Source organism: Herpailurus yagouaroundi, unplaced genomic scaffold (genome assembly GCF_014898765.1).
Source record: "Herpailurus yagouaroundi ecotype Mexico unplaced genomic scaffold, PumYag 163, whole genome shotgun sequence".
Lineage (NCBI taxonomy): Eukaryota > Metazoa > Chordata > Mammalia > Carnivora > Felidae > Herpailurus > Herpailurus yagouaroundi.
In genome coordinates this window covers 13275617-13294945 of record NW_024412404.1, presented here as the reverse complement: position 1 = coordinate 13294945, position 19329 = coordinate 13275617, and the positions used below count along the sequence as shown (strand labels likewise).

At 39.7% G+C, this 19329-nt stretch overlaps 1 protein-coding gene and 1 non-coding gene across 9 annotated transcripts in view; one reads left to right on the top strand and one right to left on the bottom strand.

Moving 5' to 3' along the window:
- Window positions 1-19329, top strand: part of ASCC1 (activating signal cointegrator 1 complex subunit 1) — a 115911-nt gene that overhangs the window by 15414 nt on the left and 81168 nt on the right. For all 8 annotated transcript variants that reach the window (XM_040485323.1, XM_040485321.1, XM_040485325.1 and 5 more), the window contains exon 5: window positions 1805-1983. In XM_040485323.1, the coding sequence (XP_040341257.1) occupies window positions 1805-1983 (179 nt within the window). The remainder of the gene's footprint in view (window positions 1-1804; window positions 1984-19329) is intronic.
- Window positions 16917-17001, bottom strand: TRNAP-UGG (transfer RNA proline (anticodon UGG)). The gene has a single exon. It is a non-coding gene; the product is annotated as a tRNA-Pro (tRNA).

Below are 19329 nucleotides of genomic sequence, written 5' to 3'. Positions count from 1 at the left end.
ACAACATAAAGTTTACCATTTTGACCATTTTTTTTTACATAAACTCTACACCTAACGTGGGACTTGAACTTATGACCCCGAGATCAGGAGCTCCATGCTGTACTGACTGAGCCAGCCAGCCCCCACTCCTGCCTTTGATAATTTTAGAGTGTTGAATATACTGACGTTTAGTGCATTTACAGTGTTGTATAACCATCACCATTATCTAGTTTCAGAACATTTTTATCATCCCATACCCTCTAAGCAATTGCTCCCCGCTCCTCTCTACCTCCAGTCCTTGGCTGCCACTAATCTGCTTTCTGTCCCTCTGCATTTGTCTGTTCTGGCTATTTCTTATCAGTGGAAATATACAGTGACATTTTGTATCTGGGGTCTTCCACTTAGTGTAATGTTTTCAAGGTTCATTTATAATTTTGCATGTACCTGTACTTCATTCTCTTTTCTATGGCTGAATTATATTCCATTATATGGAGACAGGACATTTTGTTTATCCATTTATCAGTTAATGGACACCTCCATTGTTTCCACTTTTTGGTATTGTGAATAGAGCTGCTCTGAACATTTGTATACAAGTGGTTTTGAACACCTGTTTGTTTTTTTTTAAATGTTTTTTCTGGATTTTTTTCTTCTTGTATTTCATATTATTATTTTTTAAAATCTGTTTTTTTTTTTAAAGTAAACCGTACCCACAATGTGGGGCTCCAAGTCATGACCCCAAGATCAAGAGTCGCATGCTCTATTGACTGAGTCAACCAGGCACCTCTTGTTTTTACATCTTTTGGGTTTCTATATAACAGTGGAATTGCTCATCATATGGTAATTCTCTTTTAACTTTTAAAAAAAAATGTTTATTTTTGAGAGAGAGACAGAGCATGAGTCGGGGAGGAGCAGAGAGAGGAGACACAGAATCCGAAGCAGGCTCCAGGCTCTGAGCTGTCAGCACAGAGCCGGATGCAGGGCTTGAACCCACAAGCCGTGAGATCATGACCTGAGTTGAAGTCAGATGCTTAACCAACTGAGCCACCTAGGTGTCCCTCTTTTTAACTTTTTAAAGAACTGCCGTACTCTTCTGTAGCTGTTGCACCATTTTACATTCTCACCGCAAGATGTAAGGGTTGGCTGTGTAGCTTTTTAAACTCATTTTCCTACTTCATCAGGTGGTCTTAAGGATACTATGTTTTTGTTTTTATTTTTATTTTTTCTTTTAGAGAGAAAGAGAGTGTGAACGGGGGAGAGGGGCAGAGGGAGAGAGAGAATCTGAAGCAGGCTCTATGCAATGTGAAGCCAATGTGGGGCTCAATCCCACTCCCTAGGATCATGACCAGAGCCAAAATCAAGAGTTAGATGTTCAACTGTCTGAGCTACCCAGGCGCCCCAGGATATTCTGTTTTTAAATTTTTTTTAAGGTTTATTTATTTTTGAGAGAGAGAGACAGAATGTGAGCAGGGGAGGGGTAGAGAGAGAGGGAGACATAGAGTCTGAAGCAGGCTTCAGGCTCTGAGCTGTCAGCACAAAGCCCAACACAGGGCTAGAGCTCGTGAACTGCGAGATCATGACCTGAGCGGAAGTTGGACGCCCAAGCAACTGAGCCATCCAGACACTGCTTTGTTTTTAAACCTCATTCTGCTTAGATTGAATTCATTGGTAACTTTCCTACCCTTGATACTGTCCCTTGTTCAGAAATTATGTGCACATTCGGGACTGTTTTAGCTCTCCAGAGATGAGAGTATCAAGGTCACTTATTTTACAAGCATCTGATGGTCATGTTAAACATCCCTCCTTTTTTTTTTTTTTTTGCTTGCAGTAATCACTGGACAGCATCGAAGTGGTGTTATTTCAGCCCGAACTCGGATCGATGTTCTTTTGCTCACTTTTAGAAGAAAGCAGCCCTTCACTCACTTCCTTGCCTTTTTCCTCAATGAAGTTGAGGTTCAGGAGCGATTCCTGAAGTTCCAAGAGGAAGTACTGGAGAAGTGCTCCATGGTAAGCAGCAAACAAAACAAAACAAAAAGTTAAAAAGAAAAGGGTGCAAAGATCGTTCATAATTCAAGCAGTAGAAAGGTATAAATTTCTTCTCCCACCAAAAAAGGTAACCATTTCTGATTTCTTTTGATTCTGAACTGAAAAAAAGATATAGACATATCAGCACATAAGCCTCTGTGTGTTACTGAACTATTCTTTAAAAATTTCAAGACATAAAAGGATCATTCTAAAATATATACTGTTCTGCACCTTGTGTATGGAAATATTAATGAAGTACCATTATCTGTAGATCTTCTGCCCTGGGTGGTAATGGCTTATTTGGGGTTAGTAACTAGAAGAAATTTGCATATAGAATTGTCCTCTTATATAACAGTGAAATGCTTGTGACCAGGATAAGAGCAGATAATCTAGATTAGAAAACAAATTTTAAACCTCCTTTTGGATATAATTTTGGGCAATTTAAAGAAACATTGGTTTAAAAAAACTTACGAACATTAATAAATATTTTTTTCTTTTTTTTTATAATACATGTTTTTTCTAGAAAGTTTAGAAAATAAAGAAAAGATGAATAAAGTGTCACCCATAATCTCACCACTGAGAGATAATATTGTGGCACAAAAACAAATGTTTAAAAATTAGAATTTGGTTTGTGTATGATTTTATATCCTGCTTTCTTTGCAATTTTGCACTATACCATTATCATTGTTTTGTCATTGAACAAAAACCTTTACTTTTGCTTTGGAGACAGGAAGGAAATTCTAGCAGTGATGACTAAAAAACATAATTTCATTTCGATAACAGTTCAGATAACTTGATTTTTTTTTTTAATTTTGTAATGTTTGTTTATTTTTGAGAGAGAGAGACAGAGCACGAGCAGGGGAGGGGCAGAGAGAGAGGGAGACACAGAATCGGAAGCAGGCTCCAGGCTCTGAGCTGTCAGTGCAGAGCCCAACACGGGGCTCAAACTCACAAACTGTGAGATCATGACCTGAGCCGAAGTCGGATGCCCAACCAACTGAGCCACCCAGGCGCCCCCAGATAACTTGATTTTTAATGGCTGCTTTTATTATTCTTTTACCTAGATATATAATAATTTATTCTATCTTTTAAAATTTCTATTTTTCATTATAAATAATGATGTTATGACTCTTCTTGCATACATTTTTCTGTGCTAGTCTAAGTAATTTCTTAGTAAATTCTTGGAAATGGAAAAGAGTCTTTGTGTGTACAATTTTTTTTTTTTAATGTGTATTTACTTTTGAGAGACAGAGAACGAGTGGGGGAGGGGCAGAGAGAGACCAAGACACAGAATCCGAAGCAGGCTTCAGGCTCCGAGCTGTCAGCACAGAGCTCAACGTGGGGCTTGAACTCACGAGTGCTGAGATCATGACCTGAGCCCAAATCAGATGCCTAACTGACTGAGCTACCCAAGCACCCCTCCCCTTTTTTTTCTTTTTTAATGTTTATTTACTTTTGAGAGAGAGAAAGAGTGAGGGTTTTGATATATATGTTTCCAAATTACCTTTAGGAAATGTTATAACACTATATGTCAAACTGTAGTTTTCTTGAGTTTCCTTTTCTCATCCTTGCCGATATTGGTGTTACCATTCTTTTAAGGTTCTTTTTTTTTTTTTGTAATCCAGTTGCCAAAAAATATTAGTTTATTGCTTGATTGTTCATTTATTTGATTATTGGTGAGATAAGGCTTTTTTTTTTAATTTTATTTTTTAAATTTTACATACAAATTAGTTAGCATCTAGTGCAACAATGATTTCAGGAGTAGATTCCTTTAGTGCCCCTTACCCAGTTAGCGCACCCCCCCTCCCCCAACCCCTCTAGTAACCCTCAGTTTGTTCTCCATATTTATGAGTCTCTTCTGTTTTGTCCCCCTCCCTGTTTTTATATGATTTTTGTTTCCCTTCCCTTATGTTCATCTGTTTTGTTTCTTAAAGTCCTCATATGAGTGAAGTCATATGATTTTTGTCTTTCTCTGACTAATTTCACTTAGCATAATAACCTCCAGTTCCATCCACGTAGTTGCAAATGGCAAGATTTCATTCTTTTTGATTGTCAAGTAATACTCCATTGTATGTATATACCACATCTTCTTTATCCATTCATCCATCGGTGGACATTTGGGCTCTTTCCATACTTTGGCTATTGTTGATAGTGCTGCTATAAACGTGGGGGTGCATGTGTCCTTTTGAAACAGCACACCTGTATCCCTTGGATAAATGCCTAGTATTGCAATTGCTGGGTCGTAGGGTAGTTCTGTTTTTAGTTTTTTTTTTAATTTAAAAAAAAATTTTTTTTCAACGTTTATTTATTTTTGGGACAGAGAGAGACAGAGCATGAACGGGGGAGGGGCAGAGAGAGAGGGAGACACAGAATCGGAAACAGGCTCCAGGCTCTGAGCCATCAGCCCAGAGCCCGACGTGGGGCTCGAACTCACGGACCGCGAGATCGTGACCTGGCTGAAGTCGGATGCTTAACCGACTGCGCCACCCAGGCGCCCCCTGTTTTTAGTTTTTTGAGGAACCTCCATACTGTTTTCCAGAGTGGCTGCACCAGCTTGCATTCCCACCAGCAATGCAAAAGAGATTCTCTTTCTCTGCATCCTCACCAACATCTGTTGCTGCCTGAGTTGTTAATGTTAGCCATTCTGACAGGCGTGAGGTGGTGTCTCATTGAGGTTTTGATTTGTATTTCCCTGATGATGAGAGATGTTGAGCATTTTTTCATGTGTCGGTTGGCATCTGGATGTCTTCTTTGGAGAAGTGTCTCTTCAGGTCTTTTGCCCATTTCTTCACTGGATTATTTGTTTTTTGGGTGTTGAGTTTGATAAGTTCTTTATAGATTTTGGATACTAACTCTTTATCTGATATGTTGTTTGCAAATATCTTCTCCCATTCTGTCGGTTGCCTTTTAATTTTGCTGATTGTTTCCCTCACTGTGCAGAAGCTTTTTATTTTGATGAGGTCCCAGTAGTTCATTTTTGCTTTTGTTTCCCTTGCCTCCGGAGACATGTTGAGTAAGAAGTTGCTGCAGGCAAGATCAAAGAGGTTTTTGCCTGCTTTCTCCTCGAGGATTTTGATGGCTTCCTGCCTTACATTTAGGTCTTTCATCCATTTTGAGTTTATTTTTGTGTATGGTGTGAGAAAGTGGTCCAGGTTCATTCTTCTGCATGTTGCTGTCTAATTTTCCCAGCACCACTTGCTGAAGAGACTGTCTTTATTCCATTGGGTATTCTTTCCTGCTTTGTCAAAGATTAGTTGGCCATATGTTTGTGAGTCCATTTCTGGGTTCTCTACTCTGTTCCATTGATCTAAGTACAGATAAGACTTTTTCATGTATTTAATTCTTGTTTCTTTATGTCTTGGCCTGTTTATCTTTGAGGGTGTTCATTTTTTTAAAATGCTTATTTGTTTATTTTTAAATGTTTATTTATTTTTGAGAGAGACTGAGTGAGCACGGGGAAGGGACAGAGAGAGAGGGAGACGGAGGATCGGAAGCTGTCTCTGCACTGACAGTAGAAAGCCTGATGCAGGGCTCAAACTCATGAACCAAGAGATCACAACCTGAGCTGAAGTCAGATGCTTAACCAACTGAGCCACCCAGGCGCCCCTATTTATTTATTTGAGAGACAGAGAGGGAGCACAAGCAGGGGAGGGGCAGAGAGAGAGAGAGAGAGAGAGAGAGAGAGAGAGAGAATCCCCCGCAGGCCCCATGCTACCAGCACAGAGCCCCATGATGTGGGGCTTCATCCCATGAACTATGAGATCATGACCTGAGCAGGAATCAAGAGTTGGACACCCAACCGACTGAGCCACCCAGGTGCCCCAAGAGTGTTCATTTTTTAATTTATTTGTAAGAGCTTCATATATATTAAGAGGATGAGTATTACTTCATAATTTGTGTGTAACTTTTTAGTTTATTTGGAATATATTTTGATACATAATGAGGTAAAACTCTAATTTTTTAAAATCCCTATTTAGTTAACCAGTTATCTAGAGAAGAATTTAAAAATCTTATTTTACCTTAAAAATTATAATGCGGTAAATGGGGCGCCTGGATGGCTCAGTTGGTTAAGCATCTGACTCTTTTTTTCGGCTCAGGTCATGATCTTACAATTTCGTGGGTTCAGGCCCCACATCAGGCTGTGCGCTGACAGCATGGAACCTGCTTGAGATTCTCTTTCTCGTCCTCTCTCTCAGGCTCCACCCCCCCCCCCCCAGCCCCTTCTGGTGCTCTCTCTCTCTCTCTCTCTCAAAATAAATAAGTAAACTTAAAAAATTTATGATGCAGTAAAATGGACTTTTTTGGGACTTGTATGGATTTTTTTAAGCTTATTTATTTGAGAGAGACAGAGACAGTATGAGTGGAGGAGGGGCACATAGAGGGAGAGAGAGGAGAGAATCCCAAGCAGGTTCCAGGCTGCCAGCCTGGGGCCCAAACCCATGAAACAGCAAGATCATGACCTAGACTGAAACCAAGATTTGGATGCTTAGCCAACTGAGCCACCCAGGTGCTCCAATTTTTTTTTAAATGTTTATTTATTTTGAGAGAGAGTGGGTGTGCATGCATGTGCGTGTGCACTGGGGAGGAGAGGGACAGAGAAAGAGGGAAAGAGAGAGAATCCCCAGCAGGCTCTGACAAGGGGCTTGATCTCACGTCCTTGGGATCAGAACCTGAACAGAAATCAAGAGTCGGATGCTTAACCAACTGACCTACCCAGGCAGCCTTAGATTTTTAATTAATATTTTATTTTTAAGTAATCTCTATACCCAGTATGGGGCTTGACCTCACAACCCTGAGATCAAGAGTCACATGCTTCTGAGCCAGCCAGAAGCCTCTGGATCATACTTTTAATGTCATGTCTAAGAACTCTTTGCTTAACCCCAAATAACCAAGGTTTTCTCTTAGCATTTTTGTAATTTTGCTTATTTATATTTAGATCTATGATCCAGTTAATTTTTGTATTAGGTGTGACATTTAGGTCAAGGTTCATTTTTATGCACATGGATGTCCATGCTATGTTTTCTCAATCTTGTACTAAAGAGAGGAATAAAAGCATACGGAATGAAAAAGAACAGTGGTTAGTATCTTTGGTTCTCGAAACAGATGAACCTGGATCTGATTCTGGGTTCCTTATATGTGTAGACTTTGGCAAGTGAACCTCTCCAGATTTTTACAGCTTGCTTTGGAGAGTTGCAGGAAGGATTAAATGTAACATAAAGTACTCAGCACGGTGCTTGATACATAACAAGCATGTAATAAATGGTAGCTACTACTCCTATTTTATGGCTGTTTAGGTTAAAGTTATTTGTATTCCTTGGAGTATTAAGAAAAGATGAGGGCTGTCTTTAATAGCTGTGTGCAGGGTTAATGAAAATGTTCTGGGTGAAAAAGTTTTATAAGATTTCTCCTTCCCCCTATTCCTTTTATTTTTCTTTTCCCCCGTTTCCTTTCCTTTCCTTTGCTTTCTCCTATCCTATTCTATTGCTCAGCTAGGTCTTCAGTGTTAGAATATAGCAAGATATAGATACGCAGATGTAGAAGTATTAGAATCCAAGTACTTGTGTGGGACAGGGAGTAAGAATTGCTAAAATTGATCATTTTTAAAAATTTATCTTTTAATGTTCATTTAAAATGAAATTAAATTTTTTTTTAATGTTTATTTTTGAGAGAGAGCGTGTGTGACTGGGAGAGGGGCAGAGTGAGGGAGACACAGAATCCAAAGCACACTCCAGGCTCTGAGCTGTCAGCACAGCGCCTGATGCAGGGCTCTAACTCACAAACCATGAGATCATGACTTGAGCCAAAGTCGGACACGTAACCGACTGAGCCACTCAGGTGCCCCTTTTTATTTGTTTTTGAGAGGTGGGGAGAAGGGGGAGCAGGGGAGGGAGAGAGAGAATCCCAAGCAGGCTCCGTGTTTTCAGAGAAGAGCCTAATGCAGGGCTCAAACTTACGAGCTATGAGATCATGACTTGAGCCAAAATCAACCATCTGAGCCACTCAGACACTTCTAAATGTTTATTTTTGAGACAGAGAATGCACGTGAGTGAGAGAGGACAGAGAAGGGGACAGAGGATCTGAAGTGGGTTCTGTGCTAACAGCAGAGAGCCTGATATAGGGCTAGAATTCATGAACTGTGAGATCATGACCTGGGCCAAAGTCAAATGCTTAACCAACTGACCCACCCAAAAACCCTAGAATTGATTATTTAAGAAGGAGACTACAGCATGACATAATGTATAGAGAAGTTGAATCATTGTGTTGCATACCTAGACTAATGTAACATTGTATGTCAACTCTATTGAAATTAAAAAAAAATTATTTTTTAATTAAAAAATTTTTTTAAGTTTATTTCACAAGTAGGGGAGGGGCAGAGAGAGAGAGAGTGAATCCCAAGCAGGCTCTGAATTGTCAGTGCAGAGCCCGATTTGGGGCTTGATCCCATGAACCATGAGATCATGACCTAAACCAAAACCAAGATTTGGACGCTTAACCAACCAAGCCACCCGGCGCCCCCCAAAATTTTTTTTTTAAAGGAGGCTAGGGGTGGCTGGGTGGCTCAGTTGGTTAGGTATCCAACTTCTGCTCAGGTCATGATCTTGCTGTTCATAAGTTCAAGCCCCACATCAGGCTCTGCTCTGAGCCTGGAGCCTGCTTCAGATTCTGTTTCCCTCTCTGTAACTCTCCTGCTTGCACTCTGTCTCTGTCTCTTTCTCTCTCTCTCTAAAATAAATAAGCATTAAAAATATTTTGCTTTTAATGTTTTTAATGTTTATTTTTGAGAGAGAGAGGGAGAGGGACAGAGCATGAGTGGGGGAGGGGCAGAGAGAAGACACACACACACAGAATCCAAAGGAGGCTCCAGGCTCTGAGCTTCAGATCCAGGCTCTGAGTTGTCAGCACAGAGCCCAACGTGGGGCTCAAACCCATGAACTGCAAGATCGTGACCTGAGCCTAAGTCAGACACTTAACTGACTGATCCTCCCAGGCACCCCTAAAAAATTTTTTTAAGGAGGCTAGAAAGGTGAGTAGATTCAGACTGGAAAATATGAGTAGACAGTGTAGAATTATATAACCCATTTTTAAGTGATTAATTGGCATTTATGTGCTTGAACAAGGGCACATTTATAAATTAAACAGTATATATGGATGCAGTATATATATATGTATGTACTATATATATATACACATATATATGTATATAGTGTGCATATAAAATTAGTAAGCCGTCAGAATGTCTTTTTTTCCCTTTAGCATTTCATAGCAAGATGATTTCATTCTCGTTGGAGGGTGGGGTAGGAGATCAGGAACACTGAAGTTTCATTGTGGGCTGGTAAGTTTTGAAATTATTTTACCTTATAAATACCAACTTATTGAAGCTCAGTGATTTATATTGTTTTGAAAAGTTACAAATGTTTGGTGTGCAATAAGCAGCTTGTAATAAGTAAGCCTTTTTGTCTGTGTGTGTGTGTGTATACTTTCTCCCTTTTCTTGTGGTTCCTGACATGGGCTGACAGGGAACAAATATTGGAGAATGATTGCTTTAATTCAACTAGAATAGGATTGGCCACTGTGGATGTCATGCTGGCCTTAATCAGGTCAGAGTACTTTCTTCCTGCTTTCAGGGAGACTCCATAGTGACATTGCTTTCTTCCTGCTTTTAAATCAGGTTCTGATAACAGCAGGGGAGTAAGTACAGCATAAAAGAGTAAATAAGTAGTAAGTGACCATTATCTACCTATTATATGAAATTTTTAGTGGTTTTCATTCTGATGTTAGAACAACAGGCTGATGGCTGTAAGAGCCTATAGGCATTTTCTAGTAGTGATCTGCACTTACTACCCTAACTTAGATGAATTTCCTTCCAGTAGGTTGTTTTGTTTTGTTTTGTTTTCCAGATTTTATTCTTAAGTAATCTCTGCATCCAGCGTGGGGCTGGAACTTAAAACCCTGAGATCAGGAGTTGGGTGTTTTACCTACTGAGCCAGGCAGGTGCCCCCCCCCCACCCCTTTCTGGTAGCTTTGAAGAGCACATACCTATTCATTGAGACAGAAGTTTCATGAAAGACTGGCGTTCAGTCTTGTTTTGGTTCCTCTGAAACTCATTTGATATCTCTGATCATGTCTTAGCTCCAAAATAAGAATGGGCTCAACATTCTCTTATTTTTAGGAAAAAGATGATACCTCTTGGTATAAAGTTGGCACATAAATTTTTTGAATTTACATATGTATTATATACATTTATTAAAATAAAATTTATCATACTTATTAAAATAAAATTTGTCATACTTGCTGTGTTTTTTTTTTTTTTTAACGTTTGTTTATTTTGAGAGAGAACAAGAGCGAGCGAATGGGTAGGGCAGAGAGAGAGAATCCCAAGCAGGCTCTGCACTGCCCGATGCAGGGTTCAGTCTCATGAACCATGAGATCATGACCTGAGCTGAGATCAAGAGCCAGACACTCACCCAACTGAGCCACCCAAGTACCCCAGTATTCACTGTTTTGTACCCACCTTTTGATTTAACAGGATGTTCCAGGGAAATACATATAAATCTAATTAGTGTTTTCAATTACCAAAAGTATTTTATGAATGTACCCCAACTTATTTAAGCAGTCCTCCTTTAATGGAACATTAAAGGAAATTATTTTTATTAAATAATGCTATAATGAACATTTTTGTACATGCATCTTTATGTTCTTGGCTCATGATTTCTTTGGAATACATTTTGGGGTAAATTCTTAAGAAGTAGAATATGTGGGCTAAAGGAACATAAAGTTTAATTTTTTGATAGTTTTTTTTCTATGTTAGATACCAACTTCTATGTTAGATGTCAACTTTATTGAGTTATAATTTACTTATAGTGTAATGTCCCAGTTTTGACACACACATACTGCAGTGTGACAACCATCAAAAACAAGATACAGAGGGGTGCCTGGGGGGCTCCGGCATTATGGTCCAACTTTGGCTCAGGTTATGGTCTCATTGTTCGTGGGCTCGTGCCCCATGTCGGGCTCTGTGCTGACAGCTCAGAGCCTGGAGCCTGCTTCCAATTCTGTCTTCCTCTCTCTCTGCCCCTCCCCCACTCGCACTCCTGTCTCTCTCTCAAAAATAAATAAAATACTAAAAAAAACTTTTTAAATAAATAAAAATAGACTTTAAAAGAAAAATTTTTTCTTTTTCTTTTTTTTTTATAATTTTTTTTAATGTTTATTTATTTTTGAGAGAGAGAGAGAGAGAGAGAGACAGAGCACGAGCAGGGGAGGAGCAGAGAGAGAGAGAGACACAGAATCCAAAACAGGCCCCAGTCGCCGAGCTGTCAGCACAGAGCCTGACGCGGGGCTTGAACCCACAAACCGTGAGATCATGACCTGAGCCGAAGCCGGATGCTCAACCAACTGAGCGACCCAGGTGCCCCGTAAAAAGCAGAAATTTTTAATTTAATGGAATCCAATTTTTTTTTATGGTCTGTACTTTTTGTGTTGCCTCTGAAAAATCTCTGCCTTTTTAAGATGTCAAAGTTTTCTTTTGTAAACTACAAACTGTAAAACTATGTTGTATGTTTTAACTTTAATGTTTAGGTCAGTAATTCATTTGAAGTTAATTTTTGTGTGTGGCGGGAGATAAGGATTCAGGTTCATTTTTTACCATATAGATGTCTAGTTCAAGTGCCATTTGTTGAAAAGACCATCCTTTTCCCATTGAATGGCCTTGCTACCTTTGTTGAAAATCAAATGATCTTTCGTGTTTGAGTCTGTTTCTGGACTCTATTCTGTGTATTTATCTACATGTGTATCTTTGCACCAATGTTATACAATCTTGATTACTATAGCTTTATAAGTCTTCTGATTAGATAATGTAACTTCTCCAATTTTGCTCTTTTTAAAGATTTTTTTCCATTTATAATACTTGGATTTCCATATAGATTTTACTATTTTTTAAATTAAATTTTAGTTTTTTGAGTAATCTCTACCCCCATTGTGAAGCTCGAACTCGCAACCCCAAGATCAAGAGTTGCATGCCCTACTGACTGAGCCAGCCAGATGCCCCTTGATTTTCATGTAAGTTTTAGAATCATCTTGTTGATTGGTATAAAAATGCCTGCTGGGATTTTGACTGGAATTGTGTTGAGTCTATAGATCATTTTGGGGAGAATTAATATTTTAATAGTATTGAATCTTTTAGTCAATAAACATAGTATATATTTATTGTTTAGGTCTTTTTCAGTTTCTCTTAGTAATATTTTATAGTTTTCATTGTACAGGTTGCACATACATCTTATTAAATTTTATTCCTAGTGTTTATGTTTTTGATGCTACTATAAACAAAACTGCTTTTTAATTTCGTTTCCCAATTTTATGCTACTTGTATTAAAATTGTCCTAAGTTTTCCATATTTTGTGATGCTATTGGAAATGGTATCTTTTAATTTCGGTTGCACTTGTGTATTATTACTGTATAGAAATATAGTTGAGGGGCACCTGGGTGGCTCAGTTGGTTGAGCGTCACACTGTAGTTCAGGTCACGATCTCATGGTTTATGAATTCAAGCCCCACATCGGTTCATTGCTGTCAGGGCAGAGACTGTTTCAGATCCTCTGTCCCCCTCTTTCTTTACCTCTTCCTGCTGGCATACTGTCTCTCAAAAATAAATAAACAGTTAAAAGAAAAAGAAATACAGCTGATTTTTGTATGTTAGACTGTGTATGTATCCTGTGACCTTGCTAAATTCATCTATCAATTCTTGTAATTGTGTATTAGTTTGCTAGGGCTTCTCTTACAAAATACCACACACTGGATAGCTTACACAATACAAATTTATTTTTTCATAGTGGAAACTGGAAGTCTGAGATCAAGGTATTAAAAAGGCTGGTTTTTTCTTCTTCTTCTTCTGTTTTTTTTCCCTAAAGTTTATTTATTATTTATTTTGGGAGAGAGAGAAAGAGATGCGGAGCTCGACCTCACAAACCAACAGATAATGACTTGATCCAAAGTCAGACACTTTAGAGACTGAGCCAACCAGGTGCCCCAGGGCTGGTTTCTTATAAGGCTTCTCTACTTGGCTTGTAGATAGCTGTTTTCTTTTGATGTTTTCACATGGTCTTCACTGTGTGTTTGTGCCCTAGTCTCCTCTTTTTATAAGAACACCATCATATTGGATTAGGGCATACCTGTATGACCTCATTTTACCTTAATTACCTTTTTAAAGGCCGTAGTTACAAGTATAGTCACATTATGAGTTACTGGGAATTAGGACTTCAACAATGTGAATTTTAGGGGGACACAATTCCGTTCACACCAAATTACTTTGTTGTTTCCTTAAAATTTTCTCTGTGGGGCGCCTGGGTGGCTTGGTCGGTTAAGTGTCCGACTTCGGCTCAGGTCACGATCTCACGGTCCGTGAGTTCGAGCCCCGCGTCGGGCTCTGTGCTGACAGCTCAGAGCCTGGAGTCTGTTTCAGATTCTGTGTCTTCCTCTCTCTCTGCCCCTCCCCTGTTCATGCTCTGTCTCTCTCTGTTTCAAAAATAAATAAACGTTAAAAAAAAAAAAAAAAACTTTAAAAAAAAATTTTTTTTTCTATGTATAGGGGCGCCCAGGTGTCTCCGTTGGTTGAGCATCTGACTTCGGCTCAGGTCATGATCTCACAGTTCATGAGTTCGAGCTCCGCATCAGGCTCTGTGCTGACAGCTCAGAGCCTGGAGCCCGCTTTGGATTCTGTGTCTCTCTTTCTCTCTCTCTGCCCCTCCCCTGCTCATGCTCACTTGCTCGCTCTCTCTCAGAAATAAACATTTTTAAAAATGTAAAAAAAGAATTTTCTATGTATATAATCATACCATCTGTGAATAAAGATAGTTTTACTTCTTCCATTTTTAAAAAAATTAAAAAAATTTTTTTTAAGTTTATTTGGAGAGAGAGGGCATGTGTACGGGGTGGGGGGGGTTGGGCGGCAGAGAGAAGGAGAGACACAATCCCAAGCAGGCTCTGCACCATCAGCGCACAGTCCAATGTGGGGCGTGAACTCACAAACCTGTGAGATCATGACCTGAGCCGAGATCAAGAGTTGGATGCTTAACCAATTGCACTACCCAGGCACCCCTACTTCTTCCATTTTAATCTATGTGTCTATTACTTCTTTTACTTATTACATTGCTAGGGCCTCCAGTATTGTGCTGAATAGAAAATGTGAGAGGGGACATTCTTTTAAATAAATGTTTATTTATTTATTTTGAGAGAGTGTGTGGACAGGGGAGGGGCAGAGACAGGGGCGGGGGGGGGGGTGGTGGTAGGGAGGAGCAGAGAGAGAGATTCCTAAGCAGACCCCGTGCTGTCAGTGCAGAGCCCGACACAGGGCTCAGTTTCACAAACTGTGAGATCATGACCTAAGCTGAAACCAAAAGTTGGATGCTTAACCGACCAAGTCACCCAGGTGTCCCTAGACCATTTACTTTTAATGTAATTATAGATATGGATGGCTTTAGATCTACCATTTTGCAATTTTTTATCCTGTCTTTTCATTGGTCAAGTTTTTCCTACAATTTTTGAATTGAGGGTGTTTAAAAATTTTATTTTATTAAAATTTTTTTTTTAGCATTTATTCATTTTAAAGAGACAGAGTACGAGTAGGGGAGGAGCAGAGAGAAAGGGAGACACAGAATTTGAAGTCGACTCCAGGCTCTTAGCTGTCAGCACAGAGCCCAGTGTGGGACTTGGACTCACAAGCCATGAGATTGTGGCCTGAGATGAAGTCGGACACTTAACTGACTGAGCCATCCAGGCACCCCTATTTTATTTTTAAACAGCTACTTTTTTTCTTTTAAAGTTTGTTTTTTAACAGTCTCTACACCCAACATGAGGCTCAGACCCATGGCCCTGAGATCAAGAGTTGCACACTTCTTTTGACTGAGTCAGCCAGGCACCCCAGGTGTTTAAAATTTTTAATTTTATCAGCTCTATTGGCTTATTAGCTATACCTGTTCATTTTTTAAGCAAATGCTCTAAGGTATACAATGTACGTCCTTAATTCATCACCTCCAGATAATATTACACTACTTTATGTACAGTGAGGAACCTTACAATACATCATCTCTTTCTTTCCTTCTGACTTTGTCTCATTGTCATTAATTTTGCTTCTCTATATAAACAACTTCCTGTAAGATTTCTTATAGTTCAAGTCTTCTGGAAACACTTTCTCTCAGCTGTTATTTGTCTGAAAAATTATTTAGGTCATCTTTTTTGAAAGATAATTTTTACTGGCTATAGGATTCTAAGTTGATAGTTTTTTTCTCTCAGCACCATAAAGACATTATTCCATAGTCTTCTGGCTTATGTAGATTCTGATAAGAAATCTGTTAAAATTCTTTGTTCCTCTATGTGTAAGATGTTTAGTTGCTTTTTTATTTTTAATTGGAAATAATTTAAAATTTATAAAAATTGGGAAAAGAAATAGTATAACAAATACTAATATGCTCTAATATGATCGATCCTTTATAAACTTTCCAATACAAGTTCCAGGGTAAGGTCAGGAATTGCATTTAGTTTTTATGTTTAACTTCTGTTCTGTTTTGAGCAATTCTCTGGCTGTAATTTTTCCTGAATTTTCTTTTGGGGAGAATGCTTCCATTTTGTCATTTTGGCTAAGTTTCTGTCTTTTGTGTGTTTTTTTTTTTTTTTAATTTTTTTTTCAACGTTTATTTATTTTTGGGACAGAGAGAGACAGAGCATGAACGGGCAAGGGGCAGAGAGAGAGGGAGACACAGAATCGGAAACAGGCTCCAGGCTCTGAGCCATCAGCCCAGAGCCCGACGCGGGGTTCGAACTCACGGACCGCGAGATCGTGACCTGGCTGAAGTCGGACGCTTAACCGACTGCGCCACCCAGGCGCCCCTCTTTTGCGTGTTTTAATAGCTTGTTATGTGTCCTGCACCTGTGAGTACTACTCTATTAAAAAGGGGATCATACACTGTCCAGGGTTGTCACTTTAGGAAGTGTTTTTGATGTATGTTGCGTGCACTCTGTTGTTGCGTTTTGGCCACTCTATCCCACTGGTCAGTCCTCTACAAAGCTTCTCCTTGCTTGTAGTGGTAGAGTGTTTGGACCTTCTACCACGTGTGCCTTGATTTGTTTGTTGAAGTTCCCTGGGCCTTCCCTGTTCCTCCAATCTGGGATACAGATACCGTGACCACTCCTCTTAGGGAAGGTCTTCAAGTTATGGTTTAGTTTTGTGTACTGGGAAAGTCAGTAATGCCAATTCCACCGAGTTTCTAGTCCTGTTTCTGGGTCGAGACTTGAAGACCATTCTTTGTTGCTGTAGCATTCAGGGTTAAGACTTACTGGAAAACTGGCTTGAGTTGTGCATAGACCTCCAAGAGTCTCGCCCGCCATCTACTTGGCCAATATGTTCCTCTCCCCAATCTTGCAAAGTAACCTTCGTTCTCATTGTTCCTTTTGCTCTCCGGCCTTACCCTAATAGTTGCATTTCTTCCCTTGACTATTATTTGTCTTATTTTGCTCCTTTTATCCCTCGTGCAGCAGGTGCTCTCTGGAAGAGAGAACCGATGTTCTGTATAACTCCCTGCTGGCTCTGAAGAGCTGCCTTCCTTCAGCCTCAGGGTGAAGGGCCTTTTCTAACCTCTTTTAGCTGGAGCATTTCATAGCCTTTCTGACTTTTATGTTATTGACATGTTGGAAGAATACAGTCCTTTCCAACATTCTTTTAAAAACAGAGCATTCTTGAGACACCTAGGTAACTCAGTTGGTTGAGTGTCCATCTCTTGATTTCGGCTCAGGTCTTTTTTTATTTTTTTTTATTTTTTTAATGTTTATTTATTTTTGAGAGACAGAGAATGAGCAAGGGAGGAACAGAGAGAGAGGGAGACACAGAATCCGAAGCAGGCTCCAGGCTCTGAGCTGTCAGCACAGAGCCCGACGTGGGGCTTGAACCCACGAACCATGAGATCATGACCTGAGCCCAAGTCAGTTGCTTAACCGACTGAGCCACCCAGGCACGCCTCGGCTCAGGACTTGATCCCAGGGTTGTGGGATTAAGCCCCGCCTCAGGCTCCACCCTGAGCATGGAGCCTGCTTAGGATTCTCTCTCTCTCTCCCTCTTCCCCTCTCTTGTACTTGCATGTGCTTGCACTTTCTCAAATAAAGAAAAATAAGCCTTAAAAACAGCATTCTTTTTGCATTTGTCCTGTGTTTCCTCATGGTTAGCTTGATGTTATACTTTTTCTTAAAAATGTTTATTTATTTTTGAGAGAGAGAGAGAGAGAGACAGCATCAGCGGGGGAGGGACAGAGAGAGAGGGAGACAGAATCTGAAACAGGCTCCAGGCTCTGAGCTATCAGCACAGAGCCTGATGTGGGGCTCAAACTCATTGATTGCAAGATCATGACCTGAGCCTAAGTCAGACGCCCAACTGACTGAGCCACCCAGGTGTGCCCCTATACTTTCTCAATCAGAGTATTGCATAGGTGATATTGTATTCTTATGAAAATATCACATCGGGGGCATAAAATGTTCATCTGTTTTTCATAAGTGATGTTATATCCAGTCAAGATTTGCCCGATTTCTCCTCAGTATAATAACTATGTTGTATCTCCCTTACAACTAATAAGTCTGTAGGGAGATATTCTAAGGTCATGCAGATTCTCTTCTCCTCATCAACATTTCCCCTGGACTTAGCAGCCATTGATGATTTTTACTTGATCTGGTCTTGACCATGATGATTTCAAAATGGTAATTTTCTAACTCTAGTACTTACTCTGTATTTGGTATTCAGCTTTCTACATTCTCATACAAGTGGACACCTTCCTTCTCTCTTTACTTTTAAATTTATCTATTATTGGTATGGTTTCATGAATTTCAGTTTTTTCCAAGTGCTTATAATTTACTATTGTGCTTAATTATTTTGCTGCTTAAATTGTCTCAGATTTGTTTCGGGGTCCTCTCAAATCTTTTCTGGGGATGTGTCTTCCTTGGCCTGTGTGTGTGCCAAGCCATATACATGGCTGCTGTTAAGTGCCTTAATTTCTCTAAGATTTCACCACTGCTTTTTTTTTTTTTTTTTTTTTTTGGAGCCTTTTGTAGTTCTGTTGTATTCCTTTGCCTATAATCTCTTGCCCCCAGATACCTGTAGGTCTGCTTTCTCCTGCAACTCCCTTGCTTCATAGGCAGAATTCAGCATTACTTATGGCCTCCAGCATGTTGTCCAGACTATGCCACTGTTCCCAGCAGCACTCCAAGTCAGGCAGGACAGAAACCAGTTCTTCAGACAGCCACCTAACAAGCCAGAACACTGCAGGCTACTTTCACTCTTCCTTCAGCCTTCATGAACGAGTGGAAATTGAGTGGCTTCATCCTGACCCGTTGTGTTCCCCTGAGGAAGGAGTCCGGCAAAGGGTGGAGAGAAAACTTGAAATTTCCTACCATTTTGAGTACAGCTTTCTCTTGATTAGGGTTAGGCATTTGCTTGGTTGTTGCTGCTTTGTAATTAGTTTCTAGAGTTTTCCCAAAGCTACATTGGTCTGTCTGTTGTTGTTTATTTGGTATTTTCATGGGGGAATGAGGGCTTGGATTTTATTAGATGCTGTTGTGCTGATGTTGCTCCATGTTTGGATAATTTTCAGGCATTATTATTTTCCTCTTCTCCTTCTGGAACTCTGATTACATATATATTAGATCAGTTGATACTGGTGCACAGGTTACTGAAGTTCTGTTCATTTTGCTTCCATACTTTTTTCCCCCCCCTCTCTCTTTGCTTTAGTTTGGATAGTTCCTGTAGTTATGTCTTCAAGTTCACTGATTTTTTTTTTCAAGTTTCTAATCTGTTATTAATCCCATTCAATGGAATTTTCATTTTTTGCTCTTATTTTTTACCTGTTGAAGTTCTGTTTCTTTTTTTTTTTAATTTGTTTAATGTTTTATTTATTTTTGAGACAGAGACAGAGCATGAGCAGGGGAGGGGCAGAGAGAGAGAGAGACACAGAATCTGAAGCAGGCTCCAGGCTCTGAGCTGTCGGCACAGAGCCTGACGCGGGGCTCGAACTCATAAACCGTGAGATCATGACCTGAGCCGAAGTCGGATGCTTAACTGACTGAGCCACCCAGTCGCCCCCTGTTTCTTTTTTTAAAACACCCTTTTCTCAGTATCTTTAGGTTTTCCTTGAACTATTGAGCATATTTATAATAGCTATTTGAAACTCATTGTCCACGAATACCATTAGTATGATAGCATTCTAGATCTATTTCTGTGGACTGATTTTTTACATACTTATGGGTCACATTTTTCTGCTTGCATGTATGGTAATTTTTTATTGGATGCTGAACATTG